This window comes from Labrus bergylta, chromosome 3 (assembly GCF_963930695.1).
Source record: "Labrus bergylta chromosome 3, fLabBer1.1, whole genome shotgun sequence".
Taxonomy (NCBI): Eukaryota; Metazoa; Chordata; class Actinopteri; order Labriformes; family Labridae; genus Labrus; species Labrus bergylta.
Genome location: NC_089197.1, coordinates 35,748,718 through 35,770,430, shown reverse-complemented (window position 1 = coordinate 35,770,430; position 21,713 = coordinate 35,748,718). Strand labels below are relative to the sequence as shown.

Here is a 21,713-nt window from a genome sequence, read left to right as displayed (position 1 = left end):
TTCACTCATAACGGGCTGAAAGGCCACGGCAAATAAAGGGAGAAACACCCAAATAACCATTTATCAAACTGATTGATTTACAAAAATATGAATTAAAGTGCAAAAGAGATGAGGTTTGGATGACTGTGAGCTCCGGTTCAGCCGCGCCCAACCTGAACACAAGAAGAGAGGAGGCACAACTGAACAGGCCACAGAGCCGTCACACTGTGATGCTGAGCAGGTGTTCATGTTCATTTTACGACTCAGAAACTCATTTTTCCGATGTGTCCGACACCACATGAATGCACCGATAGGCACAGGTACAGTCAGGGTTCAGACTGACCCTTTGTGTGCTCTCTTATTGGTCCACTGTCCACCAATCAGAGAGCTCCCTGTCTTATCAAACCTTCTCCTGGTCTAAGTCTTTTCAGTGGTGACCTTAGTGTAGTGAGCAGACGGGGTCTAAAGGAGCTCGGGGGGGGGGGGGGGGTTGACACAGTGACTCTAAATGTCCAGTAGTTTTCATCCCGTTCTCTAAACCGAAGGAAAGTTCTTTATCTTGTTGGTTATATGACGGATATTAAAAATGTATAGTAGGTCTAATCTTGACCTTGCACGATGCTTGAAGGACCACACCCTCCGTACATGGAGTGCAACCTAACCGCTAGGCCATCCCTTTTAAAAGTTTTTGAGGACAGTGAAAGTTAACCTAAATCTCTTTTTACACAAGTCCCTGAACGCCTCACAAGGAGCCCTGAAGGTCTCACAGCTCCCTGTGTGGGACTTCATGGCCCAGATTCAGCAGCCTGTAATGTCGGCCTGCAGGGATCACTCTTTCCTCGTCTCTGTCTGAAATACATCAGTCATGATTTAGTTATGTGGTGGTCAGATACTAACTTCAATATCTTCTCACTATGCGAGTATTGAATATTACTGACTGCTCCATTGCTACACTGTTGGTCTGACACTGGAAACTTTGTCAATTCAACACCATTGCACAAATGATTCTTCCCCCCTGAATGATGTTCTTATGTTTTGCTAGTTATCTATACCAGTCTATAATAATGACTTGATTCATGGTAGAAACTCATCTAGTTAAATAATCTAATACAGCAATGAATGATTATACATATTCTTTACACTTTATTTAACTTGCAACCACTTGCCAAGCTGCTCGTCTGGTCTTTGCTGATGCCGAGGTGTTTGATTTGGCTGTTAATATGGTCTGGAAGTTTTCATATTCTTCCATGGTGGTTTGCTGTTCAAGTTGTTCCTTTAAATTCTCCAGTGATAATCACAGAGAGAATCAGGATTTCTGTGATTCACGCTGCTCCCTTTTCATGTAGAACGGGCACGAGCAAGTATCCTGATCACTCATGTTTGGTTCCAGTTCTCAGCGGTGGAGGAACAGCCAGCCTTCAATCATCACGTTAACTGAATCAGGCTAAAAGGACATTAGCTGTGATTATTTGAACCATTTACGAGGATTGGGGCCCAGGAGGACGGGTTATATTATTATTATTAGTATTATTATTATTGTTATTATTATTATTACTATTCTTATTATCATTGTTACTATTATTATTTTATTATTATTATTATTATTACTATTATTATTACTATTATTATTATTATTACTATTATTATCATTATAACTATTATTATTATTACTATTATTACTATTATTATTATTATTATTATTATTATTATTATTATTATTATTATTACATGAACAGAACATAAACTGATGGCTACATGTTTAAGCTGTCATATTATAATAAAAATAAAGAGTCAAGTATTTAAAGCAAAAGCAGTGTGTGTAATGTTACACTTTTAACGTTAGATCTCAAATAAATAACTCTGACCCCTAGTGTTTAAAATGGGTACTGCAGTCTAAATTCTAAACATTGAGAGAGCTGCCCCCCCCCTCTCCTCTCTAGAGTCGATGCTCATGCAGGTTGCCATGTGGTGGACTCTGAAGCTTCAGTGTTTATCCAGCTCTGCATGGGTCTGTAAACCTTTCTGTGTTCTAACCTCTCTCCACTTTTCAAAAGCATCTCCAATATTGATCCTAGTTTGAGCACGTTTCTGCTCGTGGAGCTTATTAGAAACATGCAGAGGCTTTTTAGGTCGGGTACAATCACTTCTATCTGAACCACTTCTCTTGCCCGCTTCCATCGCTGCAACACCTGTTGGTTTGACCTGATAACTGCTCTCATATCTGGCAAACCGAGGGGCGTCCAAAACGTGTCTTAAAAGCGCCTACCTTCTCTGGTCCAAACAAATCCAGAGCATTCAGGACCAGAATCTAAAGTTAGAAGGCGGACATACTGAACATTGCCGAGGTTCCCTTGAGCAAGGCACTGAACCCCCCCCCCCCCCCACCATCAGCCCAGGAGTGCTCGCTCCATCACTCTGACATCTCTCCATTAGTGCATGTCCATAGGATCCTGTTTGTGCATGTGTGTGTATTTCAGCCTATGTGTGTGTTGCATGACTTACAGAGTGTAAAAACAGAAATTTCCCCTTGTGGGAATCAATAAAGTAAATCTTAATCTTTCCTTAATTTCTGATCATATAGTAAGGTCACTTTATCATTTCACTCACACATCTCACTGATTGACCAACATGTCATGGTCCTTCATTTGTTACTAGAGGAGCCTACAACCATACAACCAATCAACAGTCCACTGTGACGTCATCACATCATAGGCACCACCAATCAAATCACTGGTGTTCAGTTTTGCCGCGAGAAGCGGAGCTGCAGTAAAAGGTGTGTGTGGGTGGGTTGTGCTTATATGAAACTGATGATTCATGACATGAGTTAATAACAATACCAACATGCGAACATGCCAAGCTAAACGGCCTCAATTGTGTGTGGAGGTTCTGGCGGGGCGATCGGACACTTTAACGGCCTGGAGCACCGGAGTATTGTCGGCTAGCCCCCAGCTAACAAGCTAGCCCCGGTTAGCCTTTACCTCCAGCTAACAGGCTAGCCCCGGTCAGACTAAGCTAACAGCCACACACTCCCCCCTTTTCTCGCCGCTCCGTAGCTAATCCCAGCCCGCTTCCTGTCCCCGACCTGAGCTCATGGATCCCGGCGGGAGTGAGCTGGACTCCAGCCTGCCTCAGCCCGAGAAGCCGTGCCTGATCGTGGAGGACTCTCAGCCGGACAGTGTCGCCCTGGAGGACGATCCAGAGAGCAGCTATCGAGCCGTGCTGGCCCGCCGACTATCCAGCCTTCAGCCCTCCGCCCGAAGCCCCGTGCTGGTCAGATCCCTATTCACTGTTCTTATGAAGTTTCATGACTGTATTATAGAAAGATATACAGGGGTGATATACTGAAGTGCACGGTAATTATTCATTTGAGAAATTAACTTGTTGTTATCACGTGCAATTGGAGTTAAGTAAACGTATGGATTTATGTCCTCTTTGGGTTTCCGTACTCATGTTTACTTTTACTTTCTCAACATTGGTCACATACACGATCTTACATTTAATCAAACATATTATTGTAATCATGATATATCCAAATATATGAATATTGTTTCTGTTCTCCAGATTTAAAGAATGATAATATCTTTATATTTGAATCTTCTTAGGAGCTGATCTCCTCTCCGTCAGGAAGTAGATCATCTCAGACTGACAGCCAATCAGAGAGCAGAGAGAGGACCAGCCGCATTGATCCAGGTGAGTGCTCTCTGACATCATAGATTAGGAGAAATACTCAGTGTTATGATAATAAAAACACACCTGTGTGGTGTTCAGGTGTTCCTGTGTCAGCTGAGCCCAGGTCGTCTGTCCAGGACGAGAGTCAGGTTTTAAACATCTGCCCCCCCCCCAACAAGAATAGGTGAGTCATACCGAGAGTCAAGTTTTAAACATCTGCTCCCCCCTAACAAGAACAGGTGAGTCATACCTGGACATGTCCAGACCATGATGTGCACAAGGCTCACCTGCAGAGGTTACTTACACTCTTGTTGTCTTTCATTTTGACGGACAGGGTTGTAAAACGGACAGGGTCTTTTTCATTTCTTATATTTTTATGATAATGACACATTACAGGCGGCTGTGGCTCAGTTGGTAGAGTCGTCGCCTCTCAACCGGAAGGCCAAGGGTTCAATCCCCAGCTGAAACATGTCCGATGTGTCCTTGGGCAAGACACTTAACCCTGAATTGCTCCCTCTGCTTCAGTGGTGGTGTATGAATGGATTAGTTACTTCTGATGGATGATACTACATAGCAATCATCACTACCAGCAGTGTGCGAAAGGGTATGAATGGGTGGGTTTGACATGTGGTGTAAAAGCGCTTTGAGTAGTTGGAAGACTAGAAAAGTGCTATATAAGGTCAAGTCCATTTACCATTTACATTGTCTGTTTATTTATTAAATATTTATTTTAGCATTTGATTATAGAAACCTTTTAGTCACTTCCTGTCAGCACCTCTGGTCACTTCCTGAGGTCAGATCCTACAAAGGAAAACAATAACTAATGAATAATGCACAGTCGCCACCCACTGGACAGGGAGGTGTACTGCAGGTGTTTTACACGTGGTTAATGACTGCGCTGGGTGAGCGCCGGACACCCGCTAATTCTAATCTGTCAAAATGACAGACAGCCTTCACATTCTTCCGTCATTGTTACAAAAAATCCATGGATGGAGAATATTTGGTAATTGTGACCTTTGCTCACCTGGTCTCTGGTGTTCAGGTGTGCTGCAGAGGACTCCAGAGCGGATTCTACCACACACTGTGTTCAGTCTGAAGGTATGGGACCTCTCACCTTTATATCACTGTCAGTCAGCTAGGGTAGTCTGTCTCTATGACTTACGTGTGTGTGTGTGTGTGTGTGTGTGTGTGTGTGTGTGTGTGTGTGTGTGTGTGTGTGTGTGTGTGTGTGTGTGTGTGTGTGTGTGTGTGTGTGTGTGTGTGTGTGTGTGTGTGTGTGTGTGTGTGTGTGTGTGTGTGTGTGTGTGTGTGTGTGTGTGTGTGTGTGTGTGTGTGTGTGTGTGTGTGTGTGTGTGTGTGTGTGTGTGTGTGTGTGTGTGTGTGTGTGTGTATAGAGGGAACCTCTCAGTTTGGCTTCCTGCAGCTCTCTCAGAGTCAGGACCTGCGAGGACACTCAGTGAACAGTCAGGAGGAAGACGTGCAGTCCAAGCTCAGAGTCCAAGGCCAGCAGGACCACAAGACCCCGTCGTCGCAGCAGGACCTGTTTGACGCCGACAGGAGCGGTAACAACCTGTGTGTGTGTCACTCTGATGTCCCACCTGTGTGTGTGTGTCACTCTGATGTCCCACCTGTGTGTGTGTGTCCCTGTGATGTCTCACCTGTGTGTGTGTGTGTGTCTCAGGTGTGACAGTTGACAGCACAATGTCAGAGGAGGAGCATCATGGTGACCCGACCCCCGCCCACACCCTCAGACTGCTGCACCTGTCAGGACAGGACAGTCTGGTTCAGGAGAGTCTGTCCCAGTAAGAGCCTCACATATGATCATGAAGTATGTGCACTGAAACACAGCTGACCTAATGCTCATCTGACTCCGCCCCTTTCTGCAGGAGCTCAGTGGACTATGTGGCCCCCACCCCCCTAATTATCCCCAGCTCCCCCACAGAGCCAGAGAGTGACGGAGGTGAAGCTCCACCCTCAGTGACACACACTGACAACACACACACACACACTGACAACACACACACACACACTGACAACACACACTTACACACTGACAACACATACACACTGACAACACACACACACTGACAACACATACACACTGACAACACATACACACTGACAACACACACACACTGACAACACACACTTACACACTGACAACACATACACACTGACAACACACACACACTGACAACACACACTTACACACTGACAACACACACACACTGACAACACACACACACTGACAACACACACTTACACACTGACAACACATACACACTGACAACACATACACACTGACAACACACACTTACACACTGACAACACATACACACTGACAACACATACACACTGACAACACACACATACACACTGACAACACATACACACTGACAACACATACACACTGACAACACACACATACACACTGACAACACACACACACTGACAACACACACTTACACACTGACAACACATACACACTGACAACACATACACACTGACAACACATACACACTGACAACACACACACACTGACAACACACACACACTGACAACACACACTTACACACTGACAACACATACACACTGACAACACACACACACTGACATCACACACACACTGACATCACACACACACTGACAACACATACACACTGACAACACACACACACTGACATCACACACACACTGACAACACATACACACTGACAACACACACTTACACACTGACAACACATACACACTGACAACACACACACACACACACACACACACAAACACATACATACATACAGAACACACATACAGAACACACACACACACATACAGAACACTCACACACATACAACACACACACACACACACACACACACACATCATGTTTGTTTGTCCGTCTGCAGATGAATCCATGGACACAACAGCGCCAACTGCAGGTCGACGAGGGGATAAAGAGGAGCCAATGGAAACACAGGGTACCTTTAAGCCCCTCCCCTCTGCCTCTACGCCTGTTTCCCAGACTGCCCCTGGGTTGGTGTTGGAGCGGACTCTATCTTTGCCTTCACAGCCGCAGTTCTCTCAGGTAAGTCACATTAACAGGTTTAAAGTCGTGACATTGCGCCCTCTGGTGGTTCAAAAGAGGATCTGACACAGGTTCCTGACGTGTGTTAGAGGGATCTGCTCGACCTTGTTTCTTTATTTGGATCAACAGGACGCCTCTGAGTAAAAACTGATGTTTAAAACATGATGTCTGTTGTGATTTTAGGATGTGTTTGTCCCGACTCAGAGCCAGGAGACACCTCAGCGCTCTGCTGCCCCCTGTCTGCAGCTGTCTGTCAGCACACTCAGCAGCACATCACATCCGCCTGCTGAGGACAGTCAGGACACGCAGATCGAGGATCTGTCTGAACCGTCCACAGTCACCACCTGTGACTCTGTGATGTCACACAGTGAGGGGAGGAGTCAGAGAAACGGTTTGAGCTCGGAGTCACAGACCCCCTCCAAATCGGAGTCCTCTTTGGGAGCCCTGAAACATCCAAGTCCTCTGAATGTACCCAACATGACTGACAGCTCACAGGTGAGCTCTGTGCAGGCCACACCCCCTGACCCCTCCCCCGGCAGTCTGACCTGTCAGAAGTCAGAGGAGGAGGTGAAGAAGACTGCTGCTCTCCTGAGAGCGAGAGGAAGCTCAAACAGTCAGACAGAGGAGGAGGAGCAGAGCGCAGGGGGCGGGGCTTCAGGGATGGCTCTGGTCCTCTCTCAGAGTCAGCTGGACAGTCAGGAAGAGGACAGTGTTGTCATCATCACAGACAGAGACTCTCAGAAACATTCAAGGACCAACAGCTCCCAGCCAATCAGAGGCAGAGAATCTGTCTCCACCAATGGACACCACCCCAAGAAGCTGCTCTCTGATAGGCTCTCCCAGCCTTTGAGGGCGGGGCCTGAACCAGAGGGGCTCAAAGACAATAGTCTGAGTGAAAGCTCAGGAGGTGAGTCTGAGCTGTCACTCACTTTTACATAGATATAGATTTATAGATCTGTTTTTATATTCTCACTCAGACACTTTTACATAGAAATAGATTAATAGATCTGTTTTTATATTCTATCTCAGACGCTTTTACATAGATATAGATTAATAGATCTGTTTTTATATTCTCACTCAGACACTTTTACATAGAAATAGATTAATAGATCTGTTTTTATATTCTCACTCAGACACTTTTACATAGAAATAGATTAATAGATCTGTTTTTATATTCTCACTCAGACACTTTTACATAGATATAGATTAATAGATCTGTTTTTATATTCTCACTCAGACACTTTTACATAGATATAGATTAATAGATCTGTTTTTATATTCTCACTCAGACACTTTTACATAGAAATAGATTAATAGATCTGTTTTTATATTCTATCTCTGATCTGTTTTGTCTGCTGCAGAGATCTCCTTCCACTTCACCCTGCCCAAAGAGGGGGAGCTGATTGATCCTGTGGTTGGAGCCACGCCCCCTCTGATCACCCAGCTGAAGCAGACACTGAGACACAGCACTCCCATTGGTCAGTTCTCCCATCTGAACGTCTCATCACGTAGAACAGCATGAGCCGATGTCTTCACATGTTTCTGTCTCTGCAGAGATCTCTTCGTTCTCCGAGAAGGTGGTCGTGTCTGCTGACACCTCTGCAGACATGGCGATGGCGGAGAGCGACATGGTGTTGGTGGAGAGCGGGGGAGACTCAGGGGAGGGGGGGGGGGGGGAAGCTGAGTCTGAGGATGAAGCTGGTGACCCCGGTGGAGGAAGGCAGCTCAGAGCGCTTCAGCCTGCAGAGTAAGACGCTGTGTCATGTGACAGGATTGTTTCCATGGCAACGCTGCAAACATCATCAGCCTCTGATTGACAAGTATCTCTCCCTTTAGAGCCGGCTTTGTCCGAGGAGGAGGGCTCTGCTGTGAAGGTGTTCTCTGCTCATCAGGCTTTAAACAGGTAACGTGTGTGTGAATGATCAGCTCAACTCCTCGCCATTTCTTCAGGCTTCAAAACCTCAGTTAGAGATGATCCTCTAGAATCATCTAATAGAACAGAAGGTTTTATCATGCTAGCTTTTATTACATCGACACGTTTCTATCATATTATGACCTCGTGTTTTGTGCGGCAGCAGCCCCTCTGTGTTCAACCGGGTCACACAGGTGCACAGACAGCAGGGGCCAGAGGAGGACGCCCACGCTGCAGGAACCATCACACCTGTCAGGTAAACATCACACCTCATCACACCTGTCAGCTAAACACCACACCCCATCACACCTGTCAGCTAAACATCACACCTGTCTGCTAAACATCACACCTGTCAGCTAAACATCACACCTGTCAGGTTAACATCACACCTCATCACCTCATTGTGGGCGGCAGTAGCTCAGTGGGCGCCCGCTGTAGGCAGGTCCGTCACTCTGGCTTCTCTCCATTAGTGCATGTCCGTAGGATCCTGTTTCTGCATGTGTGTGTATATTTCAGCCTATGTGTGTGTTCATGACTTACAGAGTGTAAAAACTGAAATTTCCCCTTGCTGGGATCAATGAAGTTAATCTTAATCTTAATCACACCTGTCAAGTTAACGTCACACCTCATCACACCTGTCAGGTTAACATCACACCTCATCAAACCTGTCAGGTAAACATCACACCTGTCAGGTTAACATCACACCTCATCACACCTGTCAGGTAAACATCACACCTGTCAGGTTAACATCACACCTCATCAAACCTGTCAGGTAAACATCACACCTGTCAGGTTAACATCACACCTCATCAAACCTGTCAGGTAAACATCACACCTGTCAGGTAAACATCACACCTCATCACACTTGTCAGGTTAACATCACACCTCATCACACCTGTCAGCTAAATATCACACCTGTCAGGTAAACATCACACCTGTCTGCTAAACATCACGTCTGTCAGGTAATTGTCTGAAATTTACATAAACAAATGTCCGAAAGGCTCTGACTGCAGGTGTTCATTGATTTAATGATTAATTCTCTTTAAATTTCCACAGGGCGGAGCTGTTCTCCTCTCCTCAGAGGAGCTCTCAGGCTTCCTCTCTGGGATGTAACAGCCTCCCTAACAGCCAATCAGAGCAGCCCTCACAACAGGAAGTGTTTGCAGCTCCGCAGACCTCTCAAGATCCTCTTGGTCGTGCAGAGTCTGAGGACAGACCAGGACCCCCTGAAGCTCCACAGACTCCGACCCAGACCCCCAGAGGAGCCCGGGCCCCAGCAGGCCAGGTATAAATACACACCTTTAAATAGAGAGGAACGTGTGTGTTGGAGAGTGTGTGTGTTGGAACCATAGACTGTAAAAATAATGGACGGGACAAGGTCCCCGGTGTAGTGAAGCTTTTATTTTTAGAGCTCCCCCTACTGACTGGCTGCAGTATAGGTCATAAACCCCGCCTCCTCAATGATAACAGACGGGATGTGGGTCAAACTGTAAAGCTAAAATACTCGTCACATAATTTTTTTCCAAACCTAAACTCTGCTGTGATCATTAGTTATTATCACCCTACATTGTGTTCAAGTGCTCATTTTTCTGTGAAGTTTGTTTTAAATAAGTTATTTGAGGTTGAAAAACAGGATTTTACGTCATATTTGACGATGATTGACAGCCGCCGATCTTGCGTAGCTCTCTTTGTGAATAACAAAAGTTACGTAGTGAAGGAAAGCCGAGACGCCATTGAATTTTTCCGTTCAGTTTTTTCGTCTTTTTTTGAGCTGGAAGAATGAGTTGTTCTACAGGAAACTGTTCTAACCGACCTGTGGGAGATAACGGATCTTTGCAGTTTTTTCGGTAAGTAAAAAGTGTGATTTATGTGTCGTTGGTTAAAGTCGTTATCTAGCTAGCTAACACATAAGCAGTCTAAGATTAGCTGAAATGTTGTAAAGCTAGGTTACTTATCCGGCATGATTTATCTTTTTATTTTATTTTATTAAATGAGCAAACCTAATAACTGACATGCTATGTTTCTTGATATTGTTATGTCGTTATTGTGATTGAAAATGTATTTAAAACCAAGTATCGTAATATAAAATCCGCTCACAGATGCGGTTCATTGACTGTACAGTTATTTTACAGCAAAAATAAAAACGTCTGGTAAGGTCTCAAAAAAGTATCGAGGGCAAAAACAAAGTCACATAATTTAAATCTGGCCTGCATCATTACTAATGTGTACATGTTTACAGTCTGAGTGATAAGTGGACTATACCGAGAGGAACAGGTTTTACTTTCATCGTGCAGGCTGAAATTTTTACTATAAACGAGGGTAGAATATTTCTCTATGTATCCAGATAAAACTAAAGGTAAGATGTGATTTAATATAACTGTTACTGATTTAAGAGACTAACCGAAACGTGAACGCAAACATCAACAACCGGCGGTGGTGTTATGTAATATTAACCGAGCATCATGCTGCTTAAACGTGATGAATATTCTGCATTGTCTTCCACACACTACCAATTCAACAGTCACAAGTTGATCATATTGTAAATTTAATGACACTCATAGAGAAATTGTTCTAAAAATTTACAAAACCTGACAAACATTGAGGTGATTGTGACGGTGTCTGTATTTAACACCTTTGAAAGGAAGGTGTTAACCCAGGAGACCAGTGTTACACACAACAGGCTGCTGTTATTGAAGTTAGGAGGAGACATGGGCACAATAAAAGACATAAAGATCGCGTTTTTCCCCACACATGTTAATATGTTTTAAATGTCATGCATTTATTCTTTATTTTGCTTCAATAATCGTTAACGAAGAGAAACACCATGATTAAACTACAGGCTATTGTTGCCTTTTTATAGCCAAAGAAAACTGAACATTCACAGCCTCTGCATTCAAAAGAATTTCAACATGGACATTTATGTCGTCCTGTTTCCCTCTTTTCGCCAACATTATATTTTAAACTGGGATTTCCTTTTTCTCAGGTTGCGCGTCTCTCCCCCAGCTCACCCCCTCTGGTGCGCTCCTCTCCATAGTGCGCTCGTCTCCTCCCTCTAAAGCTGCTGCTACTCTGTAGGACGCTTTGATTGGGGCACCTCACCAATGAAATACTATTTTATATTTTATAAGCAGTTTGCCACCACACTGCACTTTTACTCTCCAAAGGCATATGAGTATGTGCGTGACAACTTTAACAAAGCTTTACCACACAGTCGCACCATCCACACAGCTGATCCAGGATTTACTGTAGCATCTTTTACAGCACTAAAAGGTCATGTACAGGCAAACAGAGAGAAGGGAAAAGAAACAATCTGTGCTCTCAAATAACAAAACAGTCTCAAATCTTTTTGAGGAATTACAGCTAAAAAAAATTCTACTTTGCATACAGTACATCCTCTGATAAATACAGTGAAGTACTTTGATTGCATTTCTGTGGTGTTCCTGTAGGTGACCATGATGTAGCCAGACTGAAGCAGCAGGTTGTGAAGGTGGACACCATCATCTTGTTGTGCTGATACTGAAGAGAACGCCTGCACATAGGACTCAAAGGTAAAATTATCTCTCATATGATTGGACCGTTTTATTATACCCGCTATCTGCATCAAAGTAATTTTAGTAACAATTTATAATCCTTCTTAAAATGTAAGGAAGACTAGCAGAAGATTTTAACAGCCTCTATGGTTCTGCAAGAAGTTTAGTTCATGTTTAAATTGTTCTTCTTTCTGTCTTCAAGGAAATCAATGCCCAAAGGAAACAGCAGTCCAGACTCTGATTCCAGCTCCGGTGAGGTTCTGCACACAAATTGGCTGTCTGATTATATGAGAATGTTTAAGATTAGTTTAATTTATCAGGCTGGCCCATGTGATGACGGTTTGAAATAATCTTCAATAGAAAGTGGCAGGAACACTTTTGTCTTAAAACATAAATTCATAAAGCTGATCATATTATTGGATTTATCATGTCTTATTATATATTTTGTTTTTCCTCATAAATAGTTATCCTGTCTTAAAAACAAACTTTAGAACCTGAAGCTTAGCAGAACCTGAGGACAGATCTGATTTCAGGTCTGAGGCATAAACATCACAGTAAAATTCATTATACTTTACATTTAACTCTGTGATTGTTTTTCTTTATTACAGAAGATGCTCTCAGATTCAGATCCATTAACAACCCCTGACAACATGGAGGACTCGTCCCCTGAGTGTTTCCTGTCCCCTCTCGATGGACTTCTTCTCTTTAGTCATTAACTCTTGAAAACAGCAGCACAAAATGCCAGACTGTTTGACAAGTCTGTGATTGAATAAATTGAAATGGAATCTCATGCGTATCTTGCTATGCTTATTGGCTTTAAATGTTTAATATTAAGTAAGTTTGAAGGCCATTTATCTCAGACGAGACTGGCTGTGAAAAGCTGAGCTCGTCTGTTAGAAGAAATGAATGTCAGTTCATGGCCTTTTCAAATGTGAGCTATAAACTTAACTGCTAAATTATTTTACTGTGACCAACACTTTGTAGTGCTCCAGTTAATCAGAGACAGTCATATCAGATTTAAAACAAGTTTATTTAAACATTTTATGAAAAAAACTTCAATAAACAGCCCCTGCCTTCATTAACCATGTGGAAATTAAGTAAGGGAGACCATCAGGTCCAATTGCTGGGACATAGGAGAAAGTATAAAAAATAATTTAACAAAGAAATCCAGATAAAAATCAAATAAAGTAAAGAGATCCTGGATGATTGTTTGACTTTTAAAATATGATGGAAAAGCAAATCCAACACAACCCTCCAGCATCTGGCCTTTCAAACACAGGGCAACATCATGTTAAGAAAAATAAATTAAATATTGACCTGGATCTCTGTGTTTTATCTGAGGGTGACTATGGTAGCCTTCTTACTGTTCACTGTCACAAAGCACCAGACTCTGTCCACCTTCTGTAGTTGTGCAGACGTTGATCAGCTCCTCTGGGTGATGGCAGAGAGGACTCTTCATCTGGGAGAGCTGCTGGTGTAAGGTCATTTCTACCACAGTGGATGAGCAGGGCATCTGGCACAGGTGAAAAAAGGAGGAGGTTCCTTCAAACTAAGCGACCCCAGCCTGACCTCTGTAACAGGTGTGCAGACAAAGGTTGAAATGAATCGTTTTTAGGTTCTGTTGATTGTAAAATGGATTTATTTTTAGAAGACTGTATTGTTAACAGTAGCTTGTTTTGACAATCCTCTTATGAAACTTAAATAAATATCACAGGATATATAATTAACAGATGATTTTAACTTGCGCTTGACCTCTGTGGAAGACGTCAGACCTGCTTTTATCTCTTATTTGCCTAAATGAAAATACAAAAAACAATTGATTTACTGTTCACTTAAATATATTAGAAAATCAGACATGAATCACATTGCAGACTATCAGTTTCTAACAAAATACAACATATCTTACCACCTGTAGCCTACGGTCTGTGGTGCTAACCTAGCTTAAATATAGCTTAAATATAGAACAATTTCGGCAAAAACAGAGGATCAAGCAGCCCATGTATTTTCAATAATGATCAAAGTAGCGGGATTTTTTAAAACCGTGTGTTTGAATATTAGACTTTGAATACGGCGGTTTGTTGTACTTACACATTTCTTCATCGTAGACCGGCAGAGCGCTTTCGGCGTAGCTGGGCTGCGTAAGTCATCAGGGCAGTACGCTAAGTGGGCGGGGCGTGTTACCAGGTCTCCTGCCCCCGGACCCTACTGCGCAGACTCTGGCTCCAAATGACGTCAAAATCGCAAGATGGAAGCGCCCCTAAGCGGCGTATTTTGGCTTCAAGAACGTTGAGTGGGAACAGCTACAGTGCGCGCCCACTGGTTGGAACGTGTGTGTGCAGTACTTTCTCACTCTTTCTCACAGGGAGAATCAGCGTCTCCATCCCTCAAGAGAACCACAGGCCCCGCCCACCGCAGACACGTACGCACCATACAGGAAGTGAGGACCACCATCACTCGCATCATCACAGACGTTTATTACGAGGACGGAAAAGAGGTGGACCGAAAAGTGTCCCAGGTAAGAACCACCTGAATAAATCACATAATGTACTATACTTTATAAAGTGCAGCCTTCTCTTCATCAGCTGAATAAACAGATCATAGAAAACTCACCCTCTCTGAATGTAACCACTCATCAGGAGAGGGAGGAGCCTGTGGTGGACTGTCAGGTGTTGGACAGCGACATCTCGCCGTGTCGAACAGGAAGCAGCTCGCTCACCTCAGGTGACCTGGCTGACATCAGCTCGCTGTCGTCCAAGGCGTCGAGTCTGCAGCAGAGCTCAGGAGGAACCAGCAGCAGCTGTGGATTCATCCGGTCTGACTTCATCCTGCCGCCCAGCAGGGGGGGCAAATCCTTTAGGTACAATTCAATTCAAAAAACTTTATTTGTCCCCGGGGGGCAATTCAAACCCACGTACACAAGTACACAACCCAGGTCCACATGAAAACTTGATTGTGTGTGCTCTCTTTTGATTCTGTGTTGGGGTTTTATCAAGTCAACTTTGGTTATATTCTTTAATAATTAGGGCCCGAGCACGAACCGTGCGAGGACCCTCTTGAAACCCTGGCGATTCTTCTTCTTCTTCTCGTTCTTAGTCCGCCTCTTTGCGGCCACTTTTGAGGGCCTGAACGTGCCTGAAAACTCACCAAACTTTCCGCGGTCATCAGGTCTGGTGAAAAAATTTATATTTTGGTGGTTTCGTAAACGGAGTTCGCAAAATGGCTCAGCGGCGCCCCCTTCAAATTTTCAAAATGGCCTCCCCATAAAGGTTTTTTTCACGTACACTCACGTAAATTGGTATGCATATTAAGCTTCTCGGGACGGACTAAAAATCCTCTTGCAGCGTTTAAAAAAAAACCAACAGGAAGTCCACAAATTAAACTTCAATTTCACGATAATGGCCCAAAATCGCTGATTTCAGCCTTCCTATTTGAACACACTTGTCTGAGGGCGCCATCCGATCGACGCAATCTCAGTGTCAGTGCGTTCTAGACAGGCTCAGCATATCTCGTTGTGCTCCGCACGTTATTTCATCAAAGGGCGTGGGCGTGGCGTGCGTTTTAAGTTTTTTGAGCGTTTTGGCAAGTTGCCAAAAAAGTAAATGCTTATATCTCTGCCATCTAGTGTTCAATCATATTAAAATTTCTCATGATTCGGAACCCGCCCTGAACACATCCATGATTGACATTTTTTGATTAGTCACAGTGCCACCTGTTAACAACAGGAAGTTACTGCTTCTCTATTAGCATTCGCCATTTTTACACGGTAGCTCATTTTCCCCTCAAAATTGGTGTGGACTATGCTACCACCTTGGCCATACAACACTTTCAAGCTCAAACGCCTACATCCAACGCTGTCGCCATACGGACGCGTCGCTCGCCATCAAACAGGAAGTAGTTTTTTCACAGGCTTAACATAGTCGTACTGTCCCGAAACTTCATACATATAATCCTGGTAGTAAAGTCAAACATCTTATACCGTTTAAGAGAGTGGGCGTGGCTTAATGGCTCAGTGGCGCCCCCTACAATATTTCAAACATTCAGCCCCCGCAGCACATTGAACCTACAATTCTGAATTTTACTATGCATTTCCAACATGACAAAAAAGCCTCTTCAACCCACGCCCAAAACGCAACAGGAAGTTCAAAAATCACATCGCCATCAAACAGGAAGTGGCTGTAGCTCTTACATACTTTGTCTGATCTGCTTAAAATTTCCCAGGTATGATCAGGGTTGGCCTCTGAACACATTGACATAACAATAGTCAACTTTAACCATAGCGCCCCCTACTGCAAGGAGTAAGTACTACATCTTATATACTTTGTCTGATCCTTTTCAAATTTCTCAGTTATGTTCAGGGTTGGCCTCTGGACACAATGACAAAACAATAATAAAGTTTAACCATAGTGCCCCCTAATGCAAGGACTAAGAACTATATCCTATATACTTTGTCTGATCTGATTGAAATTTCACATGTATGATCAGGGTTGGCATCTGAACACATTGACATAACAATAGTCAACTTCAACCAAAGCGCCCCCTACTGCAAAGACTAAGTACTACCTCCCATATAAAATGTCACATCTTATTCAAATTTCACTTGAATGATCTCAGTACTGGCCTGCTCACATCTAACCTAATACAACTGGGCCACTGACATAGCGCCCCATACTGGAAAGACACTGTACTACATCTCATATGCTTTGTCTGATCTGCTCCAATTTTCACAGGTATAATCAGGGTTGGCTTCTGAACACCATCCCAAAACAATAATAAAGTTTAACCATAGTGCCCCCTACTGCAAAGTATAAGTACTTTCTCCCATATACAATGTCAGATTTGTTACAAATTTCCCAGGTATGATCAGGGTTGGCCTCTGAGCACATTGACATAACAATAGTCAACTTCAACCATAGAGTCACCTACTGTAAGGACTAAGTACTACATCCTAAATACTTTGTCTAATCTTACTGAAATTTCACATGGATGACCAGGGTTGACCTCTGAACACATTGACATAACAATAGTCAACTTCAACCATAGCGCCTCCTACAGCAAAGAGTAAGTACTACATCCTTTATACAATGCTCAATTTGCTCCATATTTCATAGCTATCATGACAGTGCCAGCCTGAACTGCTCTACGTTAAAATTTAATGTGATCTTCATTACGCTGCCTATTTCAACATGCCAGTACTACGACTTTTACACAAATCGAACTGCACGGCCTGCTGCTTAGCCACGTTCCGCTGCTGCTGCACTCCCGTGGTCGCGACACACCCCGACATGCACAGGGGTGCGAGGGCCCTTCATCACCGCTTGCGGTTTTAATTATATTTAATTATTAATAATATAATTAAAAATGTCATTAAACTATGTTTAATCTCGTTTGGGGCACCACCCTGTAATCAGGGAAATACAACCAAAATATCACTAAAATCAGTCACAATGCAAATACACCAGTAATCACAAACACAACTGCTCTCTTAAATTATAACAGAATTTATTCAAACAAAGCAACATCAATCCAAAATCAATGAACTTAATCAAACAAATAACTATTACAAACTAATCTAAACAAACAAACATTATCAAGCAAGGCTTGTGAAAGAGGTGTGTGTGTGTGTGTGCGCGCGTGTGCGCGTGCCGTGAAATGCGTGCCTGAAGAGGCTGGATCACAGTTCGAATCCCGCGCCACAACTCGGAGTAATTCCCTTCATTCACAGAAACAAACCAATGGCCAAATTCAAGTTAATACGGTTTACACTGGCCTTTCTGATCAGAAGAGTAATACCCGGTTATAACGCTGTTACGCTAAACACATATAAGACGCAGCGGTCCGAAACAGGACCAACAAGAGTTTTAAACAGGTGAAACTCAGGACGCGGCGGTCCAACTAAGAGAAGAATTACCGTTTCCGCATCAATCAAACAATTGTAAAAAACACTCTCTAAAGCTAATTCTGCCCAGACCTAATTAAGCCTCACCTGTGAATCGCTTTGCCCGCGATTGATGAAGGGAAAAAGAGTCCGGCGATTGAACAGATCTTCTGTCCGTCCAGTCACAGAGGCATTTGATGGTGGCGAGGGTCCCTTACGGCAAGAGCGGCTCCGTTATGTTCTCCGTCGAGTGGAAAGATGTCCGTTGATGTCCTTTCGTTGCAGGATGGAATAAGACCGTTATCTTTCTGATAATCTGTTATAGTCTGACGCTCTCCGGGAAACTGAGATGCGTTCACTGGGCAATCCGAGCTCGGAATTTAGAGCACTGCCGGCCTCGGATTACCTGCGCGCCAAAACTTAAAACAAAGAGATTGTTGCAGAGAACAGGAGGTGAGCTGTGTCTCCGAACACTTGAAGTCAGCGCGTGGAAAGAGAAAGAACAATGGAAGTCTTGGAGTTTTGTAGCCTGGCCTGCTTCATGGGGGGTCTACCTCAGGTCCCCTCCAATGAGAAGAGAGAGGTTCCGGTCCCCCCCTTTCTTCACACGTAGGTGTGAAGTATTGCAGGGGATTCTGGGAGTAAGAGTCCTTTAGGTCTCTTTGTGATCCCAGTGAATCACTCAAATGAGGCTTCTCACAGAGATGCAGGCCCAAGTCCATTGTTTGCCTGTCTTAAGCCTGCATGGCCCAACACCTGTCTCAGTCTTACCTGCTGCATGCTTCCCTTTCTACCAGAGATGTTCTCATACCCGCTGTTTCTCTAACCTCATCAACATTCAGTTATGTTTCAGACTGTTACACCAGAAGTTTTCAGATCACATCATACAGGGTTAACAGCTGTTGTAGTTCCACACTGATGTCAGGTCTGTGTGAGAACATCTCTGACTGTCTAACACTCTGTTTCTGCTGCTGCAGGGCCAGGGTCCTCTCAGACCCCCCCTCCCCCTTAAACAGGGCGTGTTTGTTCATAGTTTTATCCTGAGATCAGTGGCACTCGTCGTTTTATATTCACCTTTGAGATATTTGTGTCTCAGTGTGTGATTTTACATTACGTCATGACTTCCTCCTGTACACTGACGGCCAGGAGGAACAGGATATGTAACAGAGGCTCATGACAGCTGACGGCCTCCTCGTCTACTCATCTCACCTGTGTGTCTGCAGCCCCCGCAGGGGTCACAGAGGTCACAGGGGTCAGGGGTCAGCGCTAACAGCAGACAGAGGATACCAGTGGCCCCGGGTCCTCACTCCCCCCACACCCAGAGGAAGGGCCAGGAGGGGCCGACCCCCCTCCCGCTCCTCTCTGTCCAGGTGAGTCCTCTCTGAGGCTTAGATCAGGGCTCAGAAAGCATCATTAGCGTCTCTAAGCTAACATCTCCTGCAGCGTCTCTGATAACACTTTCCTTTCCTCCTCACTAATCTGCTGATCCTCTTACTCTGACCTCAAAATCATGAAATCATCTTCCATATCTCTGATTTGTTATCAATTCATCATTTGTCTTTGTAGAAATGTTGTGAAACAGTCCAAAGTCAAATGATCTTACATCTTAATGTTTGTAAAAAATCCTCTTACCTGTGAAGACAAGGTTATTCAGAGTTTAGTTTAGATAAATAACATCTATCCAGAGTATGCAGCCTTCCTGGAGTCTCTGGTTGGGGTTCTTCCAGGATTCTGCTGGGGCACATCAATGATTCAGAAACCTGGAGGGAGAGATTGGGAGAAACATGTGTTGGACACTCAGCTGATTACCAGCTGGTGGGGAATTGGATCAGATAGAGGGGGAAGTTGCCGGACAGACCTGGTGAACCCAAACTGGGAACAACTAGCAGAGCCCTCCTTCAGACTTTCGATCACAACTACTGCATGATTTCTTGTGTATCTGGGGAGGTTAGGGGCATGGTATCTAAGCAGGACTGGGGATGTTTTTGGACGGTGAAAAAAACAGAGAAAATGCTGACCCAATCAACATGTCCTGGGATGAGGAGTCTGATGATCCAGGGGAAGCATCTTCACCCTGAGATACTTTAGGCTCTGGACATAGTTGGGCTGTCGGAGCTGACGCGCCTCTTCGGTGTGGTGTGGCGGTCTGGGGCAGTACCTGTTGAATGGCAGACTAGGGGGGGTGGTTCACATTTTTGACAAGGGAGACCAGGGGTCATCACACTACTTCCAGGGGAAAGTTTGTTTCAGGGTGCTGGTTAGGAGGCTCCTCCCAGTGATGATGGTCTGTTGGCTCTTTTAGGATGGGATGTCCAGCAGGCTCCGGGTGGTTGGCAGCCGTGTGAAGCGGTTGGGAAGTGGGTCAGATCCTCCCAAGTCTAGCCCTTTAAGAAAACAGTTCCCTCTGTTTGGAGAGTGAGTCTTTGCCTCAAGTGAAGGAGTTCAGTATCTCAGGGTCTTGTTCACAGTGAGGGTAAGATGGACAGGCGTTGTGCCGGACCGTCGGGCTGAAGGGAAAGCTCTCAACTTACCACTAGATCTTCGTCCCAACCCTCCCCTGTGGTCATTAGCTTTGGGTAGTGAGTGAAAGAATAACATGGGTTAATAATGGGTTTCCTCTGGAGGGGGTCTGGGCTCAGCCTTCGAGAGAGGGGGAGGAGCCTGGAGCAGAGTCCCTACTCCTTCATATTGAGAGGAGTCAGCATCTCTGCTGGGCTTCATGTTTCATGATGTTTGGATGATTTATTAATGTTGTTGATGTATTTGTATGTCTCCAGCTGCAAACAAATTTCCCTGTGGGGACAATAAAGAGACCTTTGACCTTTGAGGTGGTTCGAGCGTCTGATCAGGATCTTCCTTGAAGCCTCCCTTTGGAGGTATACCGGGCCAGCTAAACTGGTCTGACTGAGGTAGACCCAGAGCTCCCTTAAGGGATTGTATTACCCCCCTCTGGACTGGGAACACCTCAGAATCCCCCACCAGGAGCTGGAACATACAGCTGGGGAGGGGGTTTAGGTCAACTTGCTGCTATTGAATGGAAGAGCTGAAGACGGGACTGAACCTCAGTCTCAGATCTTCAAACCTGAATGTTCCACCTGCGTCTGTAGTGATGGATCTGAAACAATACCTTTGTTAGATTTGAACTCAAGTCTTAACCTTCTCTCTCTCTCTCTCTCTATCAGGGGGGGCGGAGTCAGCTCTTTGCAGAGGCTTTGCGCTCACACTCAGATGGCGTCGTCCTCGGAGGATGAGCCGCCCCCCCGCCCCCCCGTCAGCCCCTCTGACCCCTCCCCCTCCCGCTCTGACTCTCTTCGCTCCTCCCCCGAAGAGACGGGCTCAGCAGGAAGCAGCTTTGTCGGTCTGCGGGTCGTCGCCAAGTGGTCTTCTAACGGATATTTCTATTCCGGGCGCATCATAATGGACGCAGGGGACGCCAAGTTCCGTCTACGCTTTGACGACGGGTACGAGTGTGAAGTGGCGGGAAAGGACATCCTGCTGTGTGACCCAATCCCCATGGAAACGGAGGTCACTGCCCTGCTGGAGGACCAGTACTTCAGCGTAGGTGAGGAAGACTTTAAGCATCTCGCCATAGTGTCGGCCATTGGGTAGTTGTTACCGCGTGTGTGTGTGTGTGTGTGTGTGTGTGTGTGTGTGTGTGTGTGT

The 21,713-nt window shown here is 44.7% G+C and overlaps 1 protein-coding gene and 1 long non-coding RNA gene across 2 annotated transcripts in view; both read left to right on the top strand.

Annotated features, from left to right (window-relative positions):
• tp53bp1 (tumor protein p53 binding protein, 1) overlaps nt 1-21,713 on the top strand; it is a 28,950-nt gene that overhangs the window by 1,939 nt on the left and 5,298 nt on the right. Inside the window, 19 exon segments of the mRNA XM_029278791.2 lie at nt 3,033-3,249; nt 3,582-3,669; nt 3,748-3,832; nt 4,691-4,746; nt 5,043-5,210; nt 5,330-5,450; nt 5,535-5,608; nt 6,555-6,733; nt 6,917-7,640; nt 8,095-8,211; nt 8,288-8,397; nt 8,399-8,480; nt 8,570-8,636; nt 8,809-8,901; nt 9,702-9,930; nt 14,538-14,690; nt 14,812-15,032; nt 19,274-19,420; nt 21,233-21,612. Coding sequence (XP_029134624.2) covers nt 3,070-3,249; nt 3,582-3,669; nt 3,748-3,832; nt 4,691-4,746; nt 5,043-5,210; nt 5,330-5,450; nt 5,535-5,608; nt 6,555-6,733; nt 6,917-7,640; nt 8,095-8,211; nt 8,288-8,397; nt 8,399-8,480; nt 8,570-8,636; nt 8,809-8,901; nt 9,702-9,930; nt 14,538-14,690; nt 14,812-15,032; nt 19,274-19,420; nt 21,233-21,612 — 3,274 coding nt within the window. The 5' untranslated portion in view covers nt 3,033-3,069.
• Nucleotides 9,937-12,965, top strand: LOC136178610 (uncharacterized). The gene is made up of 3 exons (XR_010665991.1): nt 9,937-12,193; nt 12,378-12,427; nt 12,784-12,965. It is a non-coding gene; the product is annotated as an uncharacterized lncRNA (long non-coding RNA).